This window comes from Carettochelys insculpta, chromosome 1, assembly GCF_033958435.1.
Source record: "Carettochelys insculpta isolate YL-2023 chromosome 1, ASM3395843v1, whole genome shotgun sequence".
In the NCBI taxonomy this organism is placed as follows: domain Eukaryota; kingdom Metazoa; phylum Chordata; order Testudines; family Carettochelyidae; genus Carettochelys; species Carettochelys insculpta.
This window is the reverse complement of record NC_134137.1, coordinates 363,000,145-363,022,651: the sequence shown is the minus strand read 5'-3', so window position 1 is coordinate 363,022,651 and position 22,507 is coordinate 363,000,145. Positions and strand designations below refer to the sequence as shown.

The following is a 22,507-nucleotide window of genomic DNA, read 5'->3' as shown; positions in this document are numbered from 1 at the left end:
CCCGCAAAACACGCCTGCACCCCTAGGTTTAAGCCTTTCAGACACAAACCACCTCCCCCATCCCCAGCATTTACCTGCCTTAGATGTTCTGTGGGCTGCACACGTCCCCCGGCTGCTAAGATATAAGGAGGTGGCTGGGAGCCGGTGCCCACCCCCGCCCACCTCACAGCAAAGGCAGATGCCACAGTCCAGGAAGTGCTAGGGTTGGTTGCAGCAGTTGGATGTTTCCAAGCTGGTGGTAGCAGGGAAGAGGGGAGAAAACAACTGGTGGAAGAGTGTCTGCCTCTCTTCCCCCTTTGGCTGCAGCTCCCTACCACAGCTGGAATGGAGCTGCCCACGCTCTCTCTGGCTGCCGCTGCTGAGTGTAGCACACAGAGAAGGCTGCAGCAGACAGGCAACTCTGGGCAGGCAGGCAGATGGGAGCAGGAGGCAGCCACAGAACTAGGCCCCTACAGACTGGGAACAGAGGAAGCAGTGCTGGCCATGGCTGGGGTGAGCCAGCTGCTTTCTTCCTCCATCTCCCTGGCATGGTCGGGGGCACCTGCCCACAGCTCCTGGTGGTGGCTGGTGGGCAGCGTGTTGCTGAGGGAGCCAGGTTCTTTCTTTTCTCTGCCACTGTCACTTCCCCTCACCTAGCCACCTCCTGCTTCTCATCTTGGCTCTGTCAGGGGAACCCTGCCAGCTTCCTCTTCCACGGCTTCCTGCCAGCGCTAACTCCACTAGTGGCTCCAGAGGCTGCCGCCTCTTAAACAAAACAACTACATTCCACATTAACTGCTGACATTGTTTAAGCAGTGGCTGCCTCCAGAACTGCAAGAGGAGTCAGCAGCAGCAGTCCTCAGAGCCGCAAGTGGCTCCTTAAAGAGCCACATGCTGTTCCACAGCCACAAGTTGCTGACCGCTGACTTAAGAGCTCCAAACTTGGCCCAACACACCACTGTGCTAGGTATTGTACAATACAGTAGGGTCTCAACATTTGTGAGGGTTCTGTGTTCAGAACCCTCATGCATGTTGATTTTTGCAAATGGGGCAGCGGGCTTGGAGCCCCAGGAAATGGCAGCATGGGCGCTCCTGCCCAGGGCCCCAGCAAAGCCATGGCAGCCACCAACGGTCCCAACTCCAGAGCCCTGGGGAATCCGTGGCAGCTGCTGGCACTCCCAGCCCCAGAGCCCCAGGGAAGTGAGGCCACTCATGAATAATTGAATTTGCACATGTGGCACTCATGAATGACAAGACCCTACTGTACAGAACAAACATATATAACCGCTACCCCAAAGAGCTTACAGTCTGAAACACTCTTCTAAAACAAATTCTTCCTCCTCTACCTCTTTCTTGTACGACAACTTCCGATGTGCCAAATGTCCATCATGGTACCTACTGCCTACTATACCAGCCAGACAATTGGATCATTCATGGTACCAGAAGAGACCAGCTAACTGCAATCCACTCTGGGAGATTGTCAGTGAAGTGGAACTCCAAATTAGGTCTGGTTAAAACTCTCCATTCAATTTTTTTGGCTCATCCACACCTTTCAAATGCTCAATAGCCTTTTAGATATTCAAACAACAAGCAATCCTGTAGAACCTTAAAGACTAACAAGTTCATTAGGTCATGAGCTTTTGTGGTTGAGACCCACTTCTTCAAATGACTGGACAAAGTATTACCCATGAAAGCTCATGACCTAATAAATGTGTTAGTCTTTAAGGTGGTGAAGGACTACTTGTTATTTGTGAAGCTACAGACTAACTCCACTACCCCACTGAGACTTAGATACTGATATACACTATCCTGCATGCTTGTCAAAACAGATAAAACTACTGTTATACCATTGGAAATAATGTGCCTGCAAGAAAACTTCCTAAAAGCAATTCTGTTACCAGCTTTCCTGTAACATTGTGGCTACTAAATTATATAGTATCACAATTCATGTTGCAGTAACTGTTCTTCTTTACTGACTACTAATTGGAGACATAGGAAGTCATAATACCTTGATGTTTCTTAAATTGCGCCATAACGTAATTATGTTATAGATTCCTTATTATACAGTATATAAGAATAATGTCTTCCTGGGTACTTATGCAAATCTATATATGCAGATCTATTTCAATACAGAGTTGTGCAAATACATTAAATATCTAATCTACTCGCCAGTCCCTGAACCAGTATAAACTGCCATAGCTTCACTGAAGCCTATGGACCTATGTTTACTTAGACCAGTTTAGCATCTAGACCTGTATCCTTGTACGCATTATATGTTGCTAGCATTAGTGCCAGTGTAAATCCATATTTCCATGGTCTTGTTACTTAGTATGCAAAATTGGAGAGCAAACCAGCTAAAGCATAATTTCTGTTACAAGAAAATATTTTTGGCATTTTGTAAGATTCAGTATTGGAAAAGAAATAACAGAGAGGCCAGCAATTTTGGATTCTCATGAGCTTCTGTTTATCTGAAAAAGCAGCTATGTTTATTAAGTAAAATATCACAACAATTTAGACAGACAAGGTAGGGGAAATAGTTTTGTTTTGTTTTTTTTTCTCTTGGATCAGTTTCAGCTAGGCTGTGTCTACATGTGCATACCTCTTTCAAAAGACATTGATTTACATATCTGGTGGTTCATGTGCATATTTTCTTTACAGAAGAGCTCCTTTTAAAAGAAGAAAAGCAGTGTAGATGGGGCTCTTTCAAAAATAAATCTCATCTTCAAAAGAATCCTGCTTCCTGAAGCAAAATAGGAAGGAGGGTTCTTTCAAAGATGGAATTTATTTTCAAAAGAGCCCCACCTATACTACTTTTTTTCTTTCGAAAGAATCTCTTTCAACAGGAGAATATGCAAATGAGGTGCCAGATATGTAAATCAGTACTTCATTTGCATTTTTGATTTCCCACATTTTCATTCCTCTTTCAGAAGCACAAAACTAGTGTAGACACAGCCCTATGAAAGAGGCAAGTGTTCAAGCTATAGAGAGGTCTTTTTTAGGTCTGGAAAAGGTAAAAGGAATTTAGTTCATACTCTATTAAATATCTTTTTAAAAATACCTATAGCTGAGGAATACTGGATGCAAACATACTGTACCAGAATAACAAAAAGTCTTGTGGCACCTTATAGACTAACAGATATGTTGGAGCATAAGCTTTCATGGGCAAAGACCCGCTTCATCAGATGCATGAGGTGGGGTTTTGCCCATGAAAGCTTACTCTCCAAAATATCTGTTAGTCTATAAGGTGCCACAAGACTTTTTGTTGTTCTTGAAGCTACAGACTAACATGGCTATCTCTCTGATACTGTACTAGAACATTTTAAACTGAATGTAATAATGTTTATATGGGCAAATGCATTCCTTCCATCTCCTCTGAATAACCCACTCTGCGTTTAGAAACCTTAGCTTCACTCAGCAGCTAAGAAAAAAAATCAGCACTTCAGCTACTGATTATCATGGCATAGTTGCTTTACGTTTGTTATGATAAAGTGACAAACATTGTGTCAATGGTTATATACCTGGCCTGGATAATTTAAAAAGCTGTTTGTTACAGGATTGATAGAAATGATGATTCTGCAGCACATCAGGATGCATGCTGAACTCAAAGTCGTAATACTGGGGACCCAACTATGTTCTTTCACACTTTCTTCCACATAGCACTTAACAACAACGATTCCGTGAAAAAAATGTTAAATAGTTTCATGTTTATTGTCTTAGCGATTTTCAGCCAAATGGGCTAAGCAAACTAACAAGTAAAAAGAAGGGGTGTTTCCCCCATCCTAAATTCCAGAGCTGCAAACACAACATTAGGATCTGAGAGAGAGTCAAGCTGGCTTCTCTTCACTTGTGCATCATTGCTAGAGATAATGTTGTGCAGGCCAGATTAGGCCCTCGGTGATAGTTACACAACCCCTTTGTCTTCTGGATTTGCACAGATACTGCATACTGGGAATTAGGAGAAAAAATCAGTTGAAGATGTTTAAGGAGGAATAGAATAGGACTGTGGATGATTGTGCTGGCTTTGTAGAGTTAATAAGAATGAAATATACTAAATTCTAATTTTTGCCACTGACATGAATGGCTAGGATTCCAAATACAGATGGAGATCTGTTGAAGAATAAGGGACTACAACACACAACATTCAAATTCTCATTGGATCCTTTTTAGGTATTCTTTCTTGTGCATTTAGAGGAAATGCCGTGGTTGTACTAAAAGATTTCCAGCATATACTATTTGTAAACTATCATATATAGTTTTTGCTAGAACCTCTCTAATTTGACATCCCTGGGACCTAACCAGTGCTAGATGAGAGAATGTGCTGGACCATGGGAGATCAATATTATCTAACAGCATTACCAATGCTTCCACTGCTTACTGGGCTCTTAGAAGACATCTAGGAGTAAATTACAGATAAATAACCGCACAGAAATCTGAGATCCAGGACTGGTAGCTGAAAACTATCTTTATGGGACCATGGGAAACATGGCCACACCCATAATAATTGGTCATCCAGACAACTAAATCATGCTGGATTGCAGATGCTGCTGAAAGACCGTGTTTGGGATTAAGAGGGGTTCAACATGTACTTAAAATAATTAAGCTACAAAATTCTACAAGGGATTAATAAACTGCCTATTGTGTTAGAAAAGAAAAGAAAAGAAAATCTATCCTGTACTATTTCTTGATCTTACGTACCTCTTGTGTTGCAATACCTAGGCACAATGTGGTGAGTTGGAACCAAATCCTGTTCCACTATAATCAAACCATAACTCTATTAACATCAATGAAACGAGGAACAAGCCTTTAACGATGACCCTTAGAGTATTTCCTTTACAATTCCTTGCTGTTGTGACTTTTAAATCAAGTTCTTCAAATTAGCTGAACATATTTTCTATGGTTTTAATACATAACTATTTCTACTTCATTGTAAAAATTGGCTTTTTACTCAACAGAATGTTTAAACAGCCTAGTACCAGGCATCAGTTTGATATCAGTCATGATGTTATTTAATTTTGAGAATCACAGAGGTTAAAGCTCACAGAACTATAAACAGTTGGAAACATGCAGTGTAATCCCAAGGCACAGCTCTGCACAAGCTGTAATTTAAATCACATTGCATGCTAAGTTGAAAAGGCAGTGCAGGTCCCAGAGGGCATGAATAAATCTGCAGTCATTGATTTGCCACACAAATTCGTGTTGGGATTCTATAAATTTACAACTGTGATGTCTATCCTTATAATGAGGAGCTATCATTTATTGAGATGTGTTTCTTTATATTAAATAAACCAAAGAACAGAAGCAATTACTTAACCTTACAACTATTCATACTGGAATTTTAAGAAGTCCACAAACAGACAATGATGACACAAGTGGAGAGAGGAAGTTTACAAGACACTTCACCTATGTCTAAAACTAATTATGATTTTAATGTACGCACCAGGTATTGTGTTGGACTCAAATGCAATGGGTTACTTTGTATGCGTAACTGCTGCAGCACAGACACCAGTCTGGAGCTGTCATTTGCACATGTGAAGGCCAATTAGGAAATTTTGCCTGATGAAATACCTAATTTGAGCATTCATTTGTGGTATCTGGATTAAATGGTGAATGTTTTTTGGAACAAGCAGCACTCATATGTGTGGTTTTGGTTCTGCCTATTATATCCAAAAAAAAAAGCCACAAAGTTGAGATCAGGAAACTAATTCCCCCAGAGTCAGTGACAGCTCAGATGCAGGCACATTGGGCTCCCATAGAAGACATTTCAGGACACTAGTTCAAAACCACTTAAAATTCCCATATGGGACAGTTATCATCTAGTTGTATTTTCTTCTCCACTTGAGCTCAGTGTTATAAAATGTAATTCACTCTAGTAGCATCTATTTAACACGACTAAAAGGTTTGCCTCGGCACTGTGTGACCTGAAGGAAAGATTTTAAGGGAATTCAACAGGATATAATCAATTCAGAGAAATAACATGAATCTCCTAAAAGGTACTGAAAGTGAAGATTCTGATTTATGAAAAACAGCGATCACTCTTACTATTAAAGAAATTATTCACACTGAGAAAGTATTTATGTTAAAGTATATCATTATTGATATGATCCCAAGCTCCTCAGGTGTAAGGTAAACCAGTACAATGACTTTCATTTCAAGGTAGTGGTGCTGATTAACCCCAGCAAAAGATCTGGTCCATAAGGTTTATTTTTTTAGAAACAACAGAAACACAGACCTTTTGTCTTTCTGTTAGCTACTTCATCTATTTAATTTGCGTTTCTTCCAAAGTGTTTCCTTTATGAGGTATGTTCAATGGTTTTTAAGAGAAACACCTGATCCATCATATTTGGATCCAGATACCAACTTCAGGGGTTGAATCTAAGGTTTCTATTGTACCACTACAGACACAATGGGCTATTCACAAAGGTTGATTCCTGATATAAATTTCCACAAAAATTGAGAATGGTTGATACCAGGAATAAGACCTGGGGACACTTGTAACATCCCCCATAGCCAGAGTCATTAGTGTTTCCTATGGCTACATCAAAAAAAATTCTAATAAAAAGGCCATCCAATTTCTCCCTCTAACCAAGATTAAAAAAAACTCGATGACTTGGTGTCTCATGCTGTGAATGCCATTAAATTCAATGAAACTTGCTTAGTAACATCCCGCTTTGTGTGGCCAAAACTCACTCATTCTCCATCCCCTGCAAGGCCAGCATGCCTAGTCACATCACACTTAACCTTTGGCTTGGCTTCTCACAAATGAATTTGTTTCACTCCATTCACAACCTTAAAATTTTGGCAAACCACACTCAAGTGCTGCACTGGGCCTTTATATTGAACACACTAATCTGATTGTTTTTCCACTCTGCAAACTTTGGGTCAACAATCAAGCTACTGCCAGAAACTAATTAATTTGCAAACAGGCCCTATTTTCACAGAGGGAGAGCTTTTGAGAGCTATGTCAGTAGAGCTGGTCACACCATGGTGACATGAATTGTCATGGCATCCACTTTGGCGGGTAATTTTCCTCACTAATTTTTCACCACACACATGAACTCAAATTACCCACTCAACAGTAAATCTCTATTAAACGCCCACCAGACTTTGAATGTGGTGGCCTGGGAAGAGGAAATTGGTACTGACAGGGTCAACATGAATTAAACTGATGGCTAGAGCAGAATGGGGGGAAAAAAAAAAAAGGAAAGGAAAAAGCAAATTCAGACATTTGTCATATTTAAAGTAGAGAGGAATGTGACTGATCGAATCCTGCTTCCACTAAAGTCAATTAGAGTTTGCTATGGAATTCACTGGAGCTCTCTCCTCTCTTTCTCTCTCTTGAAAATACTGGTTAGTAACCTCCATTAACAGTAATTATAAAGCTCTCCAAGAGTCATATGCTGAAACCCCTATTCAGGAATTGTTTATATGGAGACTTACTATGTAGTAAGCCAGGTTGTAAATCTCCCGTACAATCATAGAATCATAGGGCTGGAAGGGACCTCAGGAGGTCATCGAGTCCAGCCCGCTGCTTCAAGCAGGATCAACCCAATTTAAATCATTCCAGCCAGGACTCTGTCAAGCAGAGACTTAAAAACCTCTAAGGATGGAGATTCCACCACCTCTCTAGGCAGTGCATTTCAGTGCTTCACTACCCTCCTGGTAAAGTAGCTTTTCCTAATATCCAACCTACTCTGCTCCTTCTGTAACTTCAGACCATTGCTCCATGTTCTGCTGTCTGTCACCACTGAGAACAGTTTCTCTCCATCCTTTTTAGAGCTCCCTTTCAGGAAATTGAAGGCTGCTATTAAATCACCCGTCAGTCTGTAACCTAAATGAGCCCAAATCCCTCAGCCTCTCCTAATAGGTCATGTGCTCCAGCCCCTAAATCTTTTTTGTTCCTCTCTGCTGAACCTGCTCCAGTACATTCACATACTTTCTATACTGGGGGGTCCAAAACTGGACGCAATATTCAAGATGTGGCCTCAAAAGTGCCAAATAGAGGGGAACAACAACTTCTCTAGATCTGCTCGAAATGTTCCTCCTAATGTACCCCAATATGCTGTTAGCCTTCTTGGCCACGAGGGCAAACTGTTGGCTCATATCCAGCCTTTCATCCACCATAATCCCTAAATCCCTTTCCACTGTACTGCTGCTTAGCCAATTGGTCCCCAGCCTATAACAATGCTTGGGATTCTTCCATCCTAAGCGCAGGACTCTGCATTTGTCCTTGTTGAACCATATCAGATTTCTTTTGGCCCAATCCTCCAATTTATCCCGGTCACTCTGGATCCTATCTTTACCCTCCAACGTGTCCTCCTCTCCTGCTAGCTTAGTGTCATCTGCAAACTTGCTGAGGGTACAATCCAGTCCCTCATCCAGGTCATTAATAAAGATGTTGAACAACACCGGCCCCATAACTGGGGTTTGGGGCACTCCACTTGAAACTGACCACCATCCAGATATTGAGCCATTGACCACTACTCATTAGCTATGCACTATCTGACCATGTGAACTCTGTCCTTATGACATAGAAGCCATATATCAAAGTATTCTGTAGATCTTTAGAGTATAGTACCCACTTATTATGTGGCAAGTGTGGGTGCAACACACGTCTACGCCTGTGTGTGGTTCACTGTCTCAGACAGTAGTACCTAGATCACTTCACACAGAAAGAATAAGTGTTCTCTACAGCATAAGCTGAGAACCAGCCAGCTTTCAGCTCAAGCTGTAGAGGTGCCAGCAAGAAGCTGTAGAGGTCCCAGGTTCAAGTCCCACTGTGGGCAGCTATGTGGGCATTGGAGATTCACAAACTGGCTTGTCACGTCCTATATCTCCATCTCACTTAAAATAGCAATTATCTTTGTCTCCCTTCCTACTGAAATGAAAGGGGCTACTCCTGGAGTATGTTCACTCACAGCTTGAACAAGAGCGGAAAAAATGCCTTAAATAAATACATGTTTCATAGACTCTATTTTACCATTTCCAAGATCATGATTACATAACCTAGTCTACCTAGTCTTAACATATTATTAGGTGAGGGATAGCAGACTCCTATGACTATGAGCAGCCTGCAAACCTCTTCAGCTATCTCTTGGGTTTGCAAAGCCATCCTGCACACAACAGGAACAGTCTTGAATCTACAGCCTGCCATTTAAACCCATTTTTGCCCCAAGGGTGAGTCAACTGTTTGTATAAAACAAAAACAAGACAAAAACACACCCAACACATTGCATTATTTAAAAGGAAGCCTGTTCCAGATGTAGAAAAAAAGCTACAGTTTGTGAGTGTTAACATGTCACCTGTCTTTTAGGAAAGAGCGTCTTTTTTTATTTGAACTCAGTGTTGTACAAAGTAGCTTACTCTAGTATGGAGTGAATTCTGGCAAAGCTACAATTCCTTATAATGAATAGAACATTAATGTATATTACGCTACAGTCACTTCAAATGAAATCCTTAACATAATGATTAAAACCTACAACTTACAAATATAATATTGAGAAATACTACTTACTCAAATCTACAAAAGGTACCACAGGGCTTGAGCATGATGAGTGCTCCCACAGGTAAACACTTATGCATGCCCTAGAGCTAAAGATGGTAGGTGATTTCTGGGCTGTGTCTGTAAGATGCACAGAACTTTCATTATAGAGGGAAAGGGTGCCCTGAGGGCTTGTCTAAATTACAGCAGCTTCCCCATATCGCCTGTGGGCCAGGCCAGAATCTCTAAAGCAGCACATCCTGCACCCTATCTTTTACTTGGCCCTTGTATCCCAGCGTGCTTGCTCTGCCAGGGCTTGTTAGCAGGTCCACAAAAAGTAGTCTTATGTCAGACCTTCACAGTGCCTATAACAGAATCCCTCTTTCCCCTAAAAAACAAAAACAAAGATGCACCACAGATCTGAGGTTTTTGCCAGTTTTCCCTGTAAGATGAGCACTTACAAAGCCACCCAGGAAAAAATCAGGTTCTGCACAGCTGATTACCAGAGCACCCAGAGCTGGCAGCACATTTCTAAGGTGGTTCACATAATAAAATTTATTTCACCCATGGGTGGGAAAAAATTCAAGGTAACACTGGTTGTCCCACAGTTTTATGTTACTTGGGCCATTTTATCCAGCATAAATGAGACAGAGTGAGGGTGAGGGGTTTGCTTAGTGGATACAGTTCCCTATGAAACAAAATGACGACGTGATGTATTTTTAAGTATTAGAATGAGAAAACAGAGCCTAGTTGCAACTTGCTGAAAAAGGTTTCAGTAATTTCATTGAGATTTTTGAGGTGAGAAACCAGTTTCTCCTGGTGGAAGACATTTTACCAGTGCATTTGCCCTTTGTGTGCAAGTTGAAGTAACTTAAAGAAATTTAACATTTCCTAATTGCTGTTGTTCCTCAGTTCCCAGTGGCTATGTGTACACTACAGTGATCCTTCGAAAGAAGTTCTTCTGGAAGGTCTCTTTTGAAAAATACCTTTCCAAAACAGCACTTCCACACACAAAAACTTGAATCCAGAAAAGCAATCTGCTCTTTCGATAGAGAACATCCACACAGCCTCCGTTCTTTCGAAAGAATAGGCCAGGGATCGAAAAATTTGGTGCCATGACTACTGCTCTTTCAAAAAAACATGGGCCCCAGGTTGTCTACACACATTTTTTCCCAAAAGACTCTTTCAGAGAAAGGCGCTCTTCCTCATCTGGGAGAGGAAGAGGGCTGCTGGAAAAAGTGCTGCATACTCCCAATTTAATATCAAAATAATTAATTTTGTGTGTAGACACTCCACAGGATTTTTCGTCAGAGCATCAGCTTCTCTGGAAAGAAAAAAAACCCTCACTAGTGAAGATATAGCCAATGGGAAATGGCATCTTATATTTTATTAAAAATACCCCAAATACTCAGATGGGATGTGTGAACAGGGTCAGGCCAAAACCTCCCCAAACCACATTCCCTTAAATCAATAGCTATATAAACATCAAGTAGCAGCAGCAGCAAGTAAGAGGATTTTTGTGCTTTGAGTAAGTCTGCATTTACTCCAATAATTAGGCTTTTAATTGCAGTAAAATGGTTGTAACACTCTAGGAAGGGAATGAGCAGAGGAAGAGGTTGTAATACAAGATGAGCTAGGGAGCTGCTGGTGAGCAAGAAGAAAATATTTTAAATTGCTTTCAAAGTCTCAAATTTGGAGCTAGAGATGAAAGAGAAAAATCTGAAAATCCTGTTTGGATTCTAGTCTATTCAGGTTTTTCACCCTTTCTCCTCACTACAGTATCTGAGCATCTTCCCCTCATGCATTAAGTGACCTCACATCTGGCTACATATGGAATTAGTCATACGTGAGATGATTATTATTACTTGTATTTTCTTTTAGTAAAGAAGAGCATGAAAGTGAGGAAGTGGGACACATTATAGAGGGGAATAATTCTTCCTGTTTCTATAAGTATGTGTGTGTCATGTCTTCAGGACAGTGCCTGTGACATTGTATCTGCATAAAGAAATTGTAGTTCTGTGTGTCTCTGAAGTGCTAGTCCACATTAGAAGAATGTCAATCTGCTACTGCTTTCAGTTAATGGACAATCAAACTACAGGTTCAGGACCTGACCAGTGCCAAATGAAAGAATTTATTGGACCATGAGAGGTCAATCTTGTCTAGCAGCATTCCTAACATTTCCACTGCTTACTGAGCTCATAGCTGACATTTAGGGGTACATTACAGCTAAATAGTAGCACAGAATGCTGAGAGCCAGGACATGCGGCTGGAAATAAACTTTTTGGGAGCATGGGAAACTTGGCCACACTCATGATAAGGGGTCATACAGATAACTAAATTCATGCTGGATTACGGCTGTTGCCAGACAAGAGAGCTCCAGATTAGAGAGGTTCAACCAATACAATAAATTCTCTGAAGGTATTTTCTCTTACTTTGCCTGTCTGTAAATATTTTTTTTCCATTGGCTTTCATCTGTGTGAAATGAAATGAACATTCACCAAAAGATGTCTAATCCTTCTAACCCTGCTTATACCTGAACTAATAAAATATATCATGCTGGTCCCAAGTAGTACTCACTCTGCTTTGTAAAATAACGCTGACCATATTTTGGTCACGTCTATACTTGCAATTAAATTATTTTCAGCACTAATTCAGCTGCACTGTTTCTTGCCATGTGACATTTTACCTCATCGAGATTAGGCTAGGGAGTGTTTGGGAAGTAGGAAAGATATTTATGAAACTTCACTTTCAAGAAACTAAGGTATACAGAACTGGGAGCGGTTATGGAGAAATGGTGCATGTGTGGAGAGAGAGGGGAGTTAATGCATGTCATCAAACAGCTACAGAGTTAAATAAAATTGAAAATCATTGCATTCAAGCTTCTCCAGAAGTTGAAAAGGAGTAACTGTTCACTTCTAATGTCTTCACATCTTTTCTGTGACCTTTTTAGACAAGAAAAAGAACTGAAAATACGTAGAACTTTCTGATTCCATAAACCACACTGCACAGTAAGATATGCTACATGAAAAGATACTGGCTCATTGCCAGCACCAAGGTATCTTATAATCTCTCATAAAGAAAAACTGGGTACAATGACTATAAAGTACTGCACAAATGTCATAAGAGGATCAAGTCCATGTTTCCTGTCTCAGAGCCTGTGAAATTTAAGAGGGCATTTTCTTTTTTATTGAACATTCACTCAGCTTCTATAATACTCAACTGTTTATGTAAGCGTAAAGTAAAGATTATCAAGCACAATGTCTCTGGGGGACTATGCATAGCTGCTATTCCACTTTAAATATTAAACCACAGAAAGGATTCTAAAATACCATCACAGGGCCTGTTTGAAGCCACAGAAAGCAAGAAAATTCCAAGTTAAGACTGGAAATCCAGCCTGATAGTCTGTCTTTAACTCAAACTGTTAGCAATAGGGGCTATCAGGCTTTTGTTACCTTGCTTTTGTGGGTGAAAAAACAGAGGCCTATTGCTCCCTAAATGTTCTTTCTGTGGTTTAATTTCCTTTCAAACCTTCTGCAGCCCACCTCTGAACATTTTCTCTTAAAATACACATGTATAGACTGTACACTTTTACAGATCTCATTTTAAACTTTAAAACTGTAAGGCTGGACAGGCTGTGCTCAGGTCAGAGCCAGGGAGGGAAGGGAAATTTGGCTCTAAGCCATCTTTCCACTCCCATAATCCTCTGCCCAAACAGTGGCTTTAGTGCATTGCTTCTGTGTTGCTTAGAATTTGCTTCAGCACACTGTATGGTATTTTCACACCTCCTCTTGCTTCCTTCCCACCCCCACTTCCAGCCATACCTTCAGCTCAGCCAGGAATCCCACCATGCCAGGAGATGGGAGTGGGTGGTATAAAGAACACTATGCTGTTTTTAGATCACATGAGAATTCCCACTATGTCAGAGAAATCACAGGCACTTTTGCCCAGCAGTGGTCAACCTCTACTTAGTCCCTAGCCTACTCCCACTCCATCCCTTCCCCGAAGTGCCTCTACTGCCTCACCTCACCAGTTCCATCCCCTCCCGCAAGTGTGCCTTATCTTCACTACTTCTCTCCTCTGTGCTTCCTGCCCACTGTGGAACAGCTGATTGTGACCAACAGAAGGTGCTGGGAGAGAGGTTGAGGAGCTAATTGGCAACACCACCAGAGACCATGAAGCTCTATGGGGAAGAGCAGGGCTGAGCTGGATCCTGCTGGGGGCTAAGCACCCACTAATTTTTTTCCCTGGGTGCTCCAGCCCTGAAGTACTTACAGAGTTAGTATGATGGAAACCCCCAGTGAGGAAATTCCTCCATCCTCTTTGTGCAGAGAGAAAGCAGAATATATGAGATGAAACCAGGATCACTTTCCCCAATCCATGCCTGCTCCCAATATCACCTTTACTTCACTAATTTCAGATGTTTCCAAAGCACCGTGACTGGTTAGCCTGCAAGCTGGGGAGCCTTTTACCTCTAGTTTAGCAGTTAGAATCAGGGCCAGGAGTGCGGTAAGAAAAATATTGTAATTGAACATCTCTCTGTAGTGATTTATGTTGAACAAAGTAGGGTGGACTTGGGATAAGTCCAAGAGAGCAGCTGTGCCACAGTGGGCAGCAGCCGCCTCAACTAAGTAACCGGCAATTACATGATGCACTCCTTGGAAGTCTCAGGAGAAGTCAAAGTTTGCAGGAGAAGGTGATGGGAAGCAATGGGAAAGCTTGCCAGTACCCGTATATAGAGCTCTTTGTGTACAGAGCACATCTCATCCTTCACTGCTGGCATACTTAATTAGAAATGTATTCATTTAAAAAACAAAACAAAAACAAAAACAAAACAAAAAACCCTGAAACCAGAGAATTTTGTAGCATATTTTTTAAAAAGACCAATAGAATAACAAAAAACAAAGAGCAGTATGTCTGGATAGTTTCAGCCCCAGATGATTATTTTTGGACTTCTCTACTGGTCACAGAGCATGCAATGGAAATGCAGGCAGGACCTCGTTAATGAGAATGTAAAGGGAAAAGCCCTATAGCCTTTAATATGGAGCAATAATTCTCAAGTAGAATTCTTAAACCAAACTTTCACAGGACTCTAACACTAATAAATCACACAGGATCATTCTGTAATCCCTTATATAGGCTTTGGACAACAATTTTGCACCTTAGTAAATTCTACAGGATGTGGCCACACACAGAACTACAGTTTAAGGATTGTAATTAAATCCCAAACTCGTATTTTCTGCACAAGATTGAAAGTGTCCCCAGTTTTGTGCTCATTCAATATTTTTTTTTCCTTTGAGAGGGATCGGGGTTTGCCAGCTCTTTGTGTGCATGCTTGTGCTTCTCTCCATCTTCAGAGTGAAGCAATTCTGGTTTCCCCACCCTGCTCATTTGGGAAAAGCAGTTTTCACATTCAGCACTGAGAGTCTGATAACTGAATCCACAAATGAATGGCGCATTTTCAGGGATGAAGTGCAGGGGATGTGGACAATGGTTGTGCTATTCCGCTGCATAAATCCTCCTGACTCAGCTGTCATGGTGTGAGTCTACTGCACAAAAGCAGTTTTTACTTGCATGACTGAGTTTTACTTCACCAAGGGCACCAAAATGGACATGAATTCTGTGCTATTTTTACTATTAATCTACCCCATTGCAAGATAATCTCTGGGCATAATGTATCAATATAGCTTAGTGACAAACTCTCACTTCCATGTCAATGCTCCTTGAAGTGCAGACACCTGTCTATCAACAGAACAAGAAATCAATCAACAAGATTTCTAGGCTATTAGGTGACTATTGCTAGCAAAAGCAATATCCAGTTGACTCAAACCTGTTCTGTCTCCCATTGAGTTTGCCACTAATTTCAATGGGACCAGAGTCAGATCAAATCTATATTATCTGGGTTACTTTTGCACTCAGAGATCTCAGTTATGGATCAGTTGTGTTAGGCACTGACCGTACATTTAATAAAAAGTAAATCTCTTGCCAAGAGATTTGGTAGTTTAAACAAAATAATAAAAGCATGACAAGAATTATTGGCAATAGCTTACAAGCTTCTCCACTAAATGTCCTGTTTCCAAAGATGGCACTTGCAAAAATTGCATCCACGTCTTTTTATCTTTACTGAAGTGTGGATGCAAATAGGGTACCTGATCCTGACTGTAAGTGCAAACATTTGAACACATTTTTTGGGTTCAGAAATAGGAATGCAGGCAGCGTGCATCTATAGAAAAACAGACTGTCAACTCTTTACAAAATCTAGGTCTTTTAAGTAACAATAAAAAATGTGAGGTTGTCCGGAGTGTCTTTAAACAAGCCATTGGAACCTGCTGGCTTTTTATAACTGTAAACGCATGAATATGTTACTGGACGAAAATAAAACATACATTTATGACCCATCCAATCCTCTCTGAAGTTAGTAAAAACTGGCTTCAGTTGGAGTTGGCGCAGGCCTTTATTGGCATGTACAGATGCTTTGATAACACATGCAGTTGCGGTGTTTGCACTGCCAAATGAGCACTTATGAGTCCCACTGGTTAACTGCACATAGTGTCATTGAAGTTACTCCGCCCTGTGAAAATAGCAAAGATTGCAGTGACAGAGGCAAGTTCTAGTGCACCCAAGGCTCCTTTGACACTGCAGCATGTTGGGATCTGATTGCACTATGAACTGGTCTGTAGAGGATGCAACTCCAGCTAACATTCTTTCTGTCTAGCATCTGTGCTTAGACTTCCTGCTGGTAGTTTCAGGCTGCAGAATATCCTGTTTAACATACATGTACAACAGTCTACTCCTGCCACATGATACTGCTGTAGCTGCTGCTTCTCGATATGGTTTAAATTTAATCACACTCCACAAATCTCAACATAATTAAAAACCAGAAAGCACTCCTTTATAAATCACTCTCAATTACTTTAACTGATTGAAGACAAAATTCTGCTCCATATCCAGAAAAGGTACACAGGCCATGGGTGTTACTGGAAAGGAACTATTTGCAGTATGCTATACTTTAAAGGCTACATGAATACAACACTGGATAAGTGTGTGTCTCACATACCATTCAGCCAACGGGAATCATGCTGCTCCGTCCTGATTGGATGATGGTGCCCCAGAGTTCGGAAAATGGCAAAATCTCTGCCCATGAAGTCCGCTGCTGTCCCAGAGTACAGCTCTCCATCTGAGGAATGATATAAGATAACTGAAAATATTCTGTCATGAAGTGAACAAATATTGCTCCTCTTTACACTATTCCTAAAGCATTCATTGATCATGAGTCAGGCTCCAAAAACCAGGAGATTGGCTTAAAAGCTGTGAGGTTTTGAAAAATAATCGGGGTGGGTATTATTTATTTGCTTTTAGGATGCTCTAGGGTTATATTTTAAGCATTCTGTAAGAAACCACAAGGCTAGAAATTTTATAGCTATTGGGTAGGTTGTTTTCGTTTTTTTTTTCTTTTTAATTGAAGCTAAGTTTCTTACATACTCACTTGCCTCTAGATGCTGGGGCATTTATGAGAAATATCAAATATTGAAATATTTGTGATGAAGTAGCAAGAGTTGGAAATGTGGCTTTGAAGTTACACTGCTGGGATATAAGAACCAAGGTACATTGGTAACATCACAGTAAAACTGTATTCCTTCTGTTGCAGATCTCTGTACATACTACCACCTGTTCTACCGTAGTGTTAATTTTGACAGCTTTCTGACACATCTCTGGTTGTTTTTTTGTTTTGTTTTAGTTTTTTATTTTATTTTATTGTTGTTATTTTATTTTTTTCAGTACCTGCTAAAGCAGCCAATTGGAAGATATTTGATCTCAGGTCTGAAGTAACAATGACAGTGATAGTCTCAGAGAGGTAACTGTGTTAGTCTGTATCTTTGCAAAACAAAACAGGTAGGCCTGCAGAACCTTAAAGTCTAACAATTTCATTTATGAGTTAATGGGATTTTGTGGGAAAGACCCACTTCTTCAGATTCTGGAGTAGAACTGAGAAAGAACAGAGAACTCAGTGAAATATAAAAAGTAAGAAGTGGGAAGAAGGGAGAAAGGAGGGGAAAAAAAGAGAGAAAAAGGAAAGAAAATGGGAGGAGGAGTAGGGAGTCACTTATCATTAACAGAACCACTGGGAAGAGTAAATTAAGTAGGATGTCTGCTCAGGGGAGATTCAGGTTCCACCTAGCTGATTAGCAGAGCTCCCACAGCCACCGACAGGGGACAACATGTGTTTCTAATGGTGGTGCACAGCCACACATGCCTTGGTGCACATAACAAAATTTATTCCTTCCATAGATGGAAAAAACAGCAGGAATGCAGGTTATGAGAGACAAAGAACGATGCGTCCCATTTTAATATGAGAAGCTCAGATCTCGTGATAGTTGCCTGCATTGCGTCATCATTCACATTAGCATAGACCAACGATGAATTCCATGAAAAATAATTTGATATAGTCAGAATTTTAACCACTCGAAGTTTCAAGGAATGAATGCCACTTTTGTTAGAAGTAAGCACAGAGTTATCTGGCTGAGTTACTCTGTTTAGAAAGTGAGAGTGCACTTTGCAGGGGTTGGGCCCTTATAGTACATATATACTGTATGAGCAGATCCAGCCCATCATTTCACTTGTTAATTAAAATAAAAATGTGCATCTGATGAAGTGTTTTTTATCCATGAAAGCTTATACCAAAAACAGATCTGTTAGTCTTTAAGGTGTCATAGAACTCTTCATTTTTTAAAATAAAATTATGTCATTCTTCTCAACCAATATTTTATTTGCCCATCTTAAAAGAGTTGTTAGACTGAAGGATAAATATGAGGCTGAAGCAACAGTTCTTTAAAGGTCAAGTGATAGATTTCTGGTCAGATTGATCCCACCAAAGCCTGATTTTAAAACAACCTTTACAAAACAGACTTGTGATTTATCGTGCCTATTTTTGATATTTCCATGGTGGGACAGCCATACCCAAACACACCTACTGGATAACAATAGCATCTTCCCCCTGAAATACTTACAGCATAAAATTATCAACTGAAGCTACAATGAATGTGTACCCTATGGTATGCATGAAAGTCAGGAAGGGTGAAAACATTATAGCAGAAAGGCTTGGAACTGAATGAATTCACAGCAGAGATTATAAGCAAACAGACCAGTCATGCCCAGCAGGAGGTGTAATCAGAAGTGAAACAGAACAGCATATCATTAATTAAGGACTTCTCATTCTTCTGTCATTTTCTCCTTTTTTTCAAACAGCAGACAATCACTTAATTATAGCCCTTATTGTGTACATCATCTGCAGCTGAAATTTGGAGGAAAAAACCACAATAACCATTTCACTTGTGACTTTGATGCTCCTCTTAACCTTTCCTTAACCTTTCCTCATTTTCTTTCGGTCCACTCCCTAGCAAGTCAAGATAAATCAATATAAATCAACAAAACAAGCCCCTTTTTTATTTCTTAGCTGTCTACAGATGGAGTGGTCATTCAAGAAAAAAAACCCCAAATTTAATAGATTATTACAATTAAGAAACTAGCTCAACAACTTATTGAGACTGCATGTTTGTAATATTTTACATTGCAAGGTCTCACAGTCCTTTAGAATCTCATTCAATACATGAAGAGCTGTACAACTGTTTAGGTGCATTCACGTGAGTAAAGCAGCCAGACTTTTGGCTTGTGCCAGCTCACTAAAGGACAATCTAACATTATTATAGTTATGGTCTGATCTGATGTGCTGGAGATTGTCATTTCCAGTGGTCACAGACGGGTTGGAATTTAACGAAGAGGTTGAAGAAGACAGTTTATGTAGAGTTCTGAACTAGGATAGAATTTAGTTTTAGGAAGGTAAAAGGGAAACTTTTGCTTTCCATTACCGCTACCTCAAGGAAATAATTATTTGATATTTTGCCTACAACTTGAACTGATTCCCTGAGATATGCAAGAGTTCTGAGAGGTTCAATCCAAATAATGAAGTCAATGGATATTAGAAGAGACCGTTTTAATGGGTAAGGTAAGAGACACTATGTTTTCATGGGTAAAGATTGAAGGACTGAGCCCACTGCACTTTTAAATTATTGCTCATTTTTTTGTACATCTCTCTGCCTCCTTGTTCCATCTAGGATTAAATGCCCAGTACTGCAGGAAGGGATGTTCTCATTCTATTTCCAGGAGCAAGCAGCAGCAGGAATGTCACCAGAGGTGTGAAATTTCAGATCAATTTTTTTAGATTCAGGATGATCACAAATGACTTCCCAGAATTTGAGTTAGAAATGTGGATTAGAATTTTGCCCTTCTCTAGGCATGAGCATACAAGCTTTGGGGTGTTCTTGCAGTCCTTCACTTTGGAACTTGCGTGAATTACCCACCTCTACTAGAAATTTAAAAAAGCAGCTAACACCATTGCAAGCCCTCCTACTTCCTATTAACATATTAATTGGCAGCATTGTATTTAGCAGCTTTAAAAATGCCATTTATAGTTCAGAAAGTTTACAATAATTTCTGAAGCTGAAAATCTCAAATTATCAGTCTTCATTTACCCAGTCAGCATAAAGAAACAGATTCCATTCCCTTTACAGAGAAAATACATGTTTCATCAGCATGCAGAGAACTGTGTAAGGAGCTAGGTGTTGCGAAAACAAATCTCTTTGGCCAAAAAGACTGGTGTCAACACATGTAGACAAACAGATACATTGTATCTAAACTTTCCAAATATAGAGGAGACCATTAAATTGTACAACCACTGTCTTCCTCATTGTAAGTCTTCTTGGACGGAATTGTTTTTCTCCGTCATTTTAGCTTTAAGAGAAACTTCCAGACTTTCTTAGATATCAAAATGCCTGAAATTAAACCACCTCCACTGAGTTCTGTACCAGCTGCTTCAGAGACCACGAAGTTGCAGTGGGGACTATGCATCCCACTAGAACAATTTTCTGCTTGAGGGCCACTGGCAGATCAAGCCACTGGAAAGTAGGGAGGGAGTCTGCCCCCTGCCCCATTGTAAAGCACTTAGGTAAAGTAATAAAACATCCTACACAATTGTATTATAATGTAGACCATAAGATAATCTAGTAATAAGGAAACCAATAAGAAGTCTCAGGCAAAATTTTCCTGTGGTTTAAAAAAATCCATCATCCTGATTTTCAAGAGTGCAAGTAAACCTATAGATCCTCTTGCAGCCTGAGTCAAAACCCTATAAGGTGATCAGGATATTGATGCAGTGTGGGAGAAATACACACACACACACACAATGGCAGAGGCCAAAAAAAAAAGTACAAATACAGAGAGGGCAAGAATGTTACCAAGCTTGCAAAGGCATTGCTAGAAAAATTAAACACAAAGCTAAAGGAAATAAAATAATCATATTTGTTCAGGATCGTGTAAAAATGGAATGTGAAAGTTCAGATTCTTGACTTTGTGTAGTTGCATACAGTGTGTATCTTGTAACGTCAGCTTGTCATCATCCTCTTTCTTTATTGAATATTAAAGTAAATAGTTGAGCCAATCCCAGGGGAGCAGCTCCCTCACAAATTAAAGTTGCTCTAGGCATTAATTTATATACCAGCCTTTTAGGCACATGTTTCTTTCCTTTTCATTTGGAGTAAGTACAGGCTGCAAGTTGTAGCAAGGCATGTGCTTTATTCTTGTTTACAAAACTCTCTGGCCTCAGGGTAGCTCATCACCTGTCATCATTAGAAGTTCCAAGAACAAGAAAACCAGGCACACTCTGGAGTTGGTATTTTGCTGTTGTTTATCAGCAACTGCACTGAAAATGGAGCATGAATGTTCACTGAGTAAAAACCTACAACTACCAATGTTTGGAAAATAACAGAGACTCTAAATCACACAGGACTAGGTTTTATCTTCTGGAGGCTTTTTGAAGGACAGAGGACAGTGAACTTTTGAAAGTCCATTGATGTCTTCTTGACGCTGATGCAGCATCAGACCAATGGGATTATGAGCCACAAAGGTCCACACCATGAACAAAGTCATTGCAAAACCCATGAAGTTTTAACAGCTCAAGTTAGGTGGAAAGACCTCTTTATTTCCTTCTTTCCCACAATTCTAGTGCTTTGTTGAAAGAAGAAGGTAAGAAAATGAAAGAAAAAATATACATTAAAATACAAAAAGGGAGGCAGAGACTTTCAGTGCAGTGTGGGGAATTTGGACACACATCTTCTATTAATTTAGTCACTCCACATTTAATAACAGTTAAGTCAATGAATGATGTAGATCTAAATCTCCTAATCTGCTTTGCAAAATTTGGCCAGAAAATCTAAACAGGCTCCATGAAGCCACAGCATTTTAGAGAGAGATGTTTAAAAGTATTTAGGCACCTAACTCCAGTAGAAATAAGAGAAATTACTTCTGTACTCTTAAAACCCTGGCCTTTAGATCCCAACCCCACATTTGAAAGCATGTAGACATTCCTATCCTCACATAGATGTCCTCCTAGGGCCCTCAATAACCTCAGCATGGCTCTGTGTGAGCTGGTTATGAACTGGGACATAGGCAATATATCTTAGTGGGCAGAACAAATGTGAGGACAGAGAATGAAAATAGATTTCAGAGATGGAGCCAATGACCAATTGCCAGACCCATGGGCTGAGTGAGAGTCACGAACAGAAACTGACATTAAGGATTGGAGTCGGGCCAAGAGGTTGAGCCAGTGTCAGTGAGAAGCAGACTTGAAGTTAAATGTCAGGGCTAGTAGTGGATGGTCAGTACAGCCAAGAATCAGACACAGAGCAGGAGCAAGATGGAAGCTAGAAGTAAAAAGCAGCTCAGGTACCAGGAAATGGGTTGAATCAGGAGTGCAGGAGACCAGTAAGAGCAGGGACCAATGTGGCAGCAACCACAGGAGGTCAGCACAGTTGTGCAGACAGTCCAGGTGGCTCACTTCTTTAAGTAGAATGTATGAGCTAAGCAGGCAGCTGTGACCCTTGGATGCGCTCTGGGGCTTGGCTTTCCAGGTTTAGCGAGATGCTACTTCATCCACCTCCCATAATCCCAGATTCTAGATCTCCACCCCAGTCACCTGTAGGATGAGTGTCTTTCAGTTTG

General features: G+C 40.4%; 1 protein-coding gene across 1 annotated transcript in view; it reads right to left on the bottom strand.

Moving 5' to 3' along the window:
• SEMA3A (semaphorin 3A) overlaps window positions 1-22,507 on the bottom strand; it is a 221,023-nt gene that overhangs the window by 72,553 nt on the left and 125,963 nt on the right. Inside the window, exon 6 of the mRNA XM_074984169.1 lies at window positions 16,512-16,631. Within this exon, the coding sequence (XP_074840270.1) occupies window positions 16,512-16,631 (120 nt within the window). The remainder of the gene's footprint in view (window positions 1-16,511; window positions 16,632-22,507) is intronic.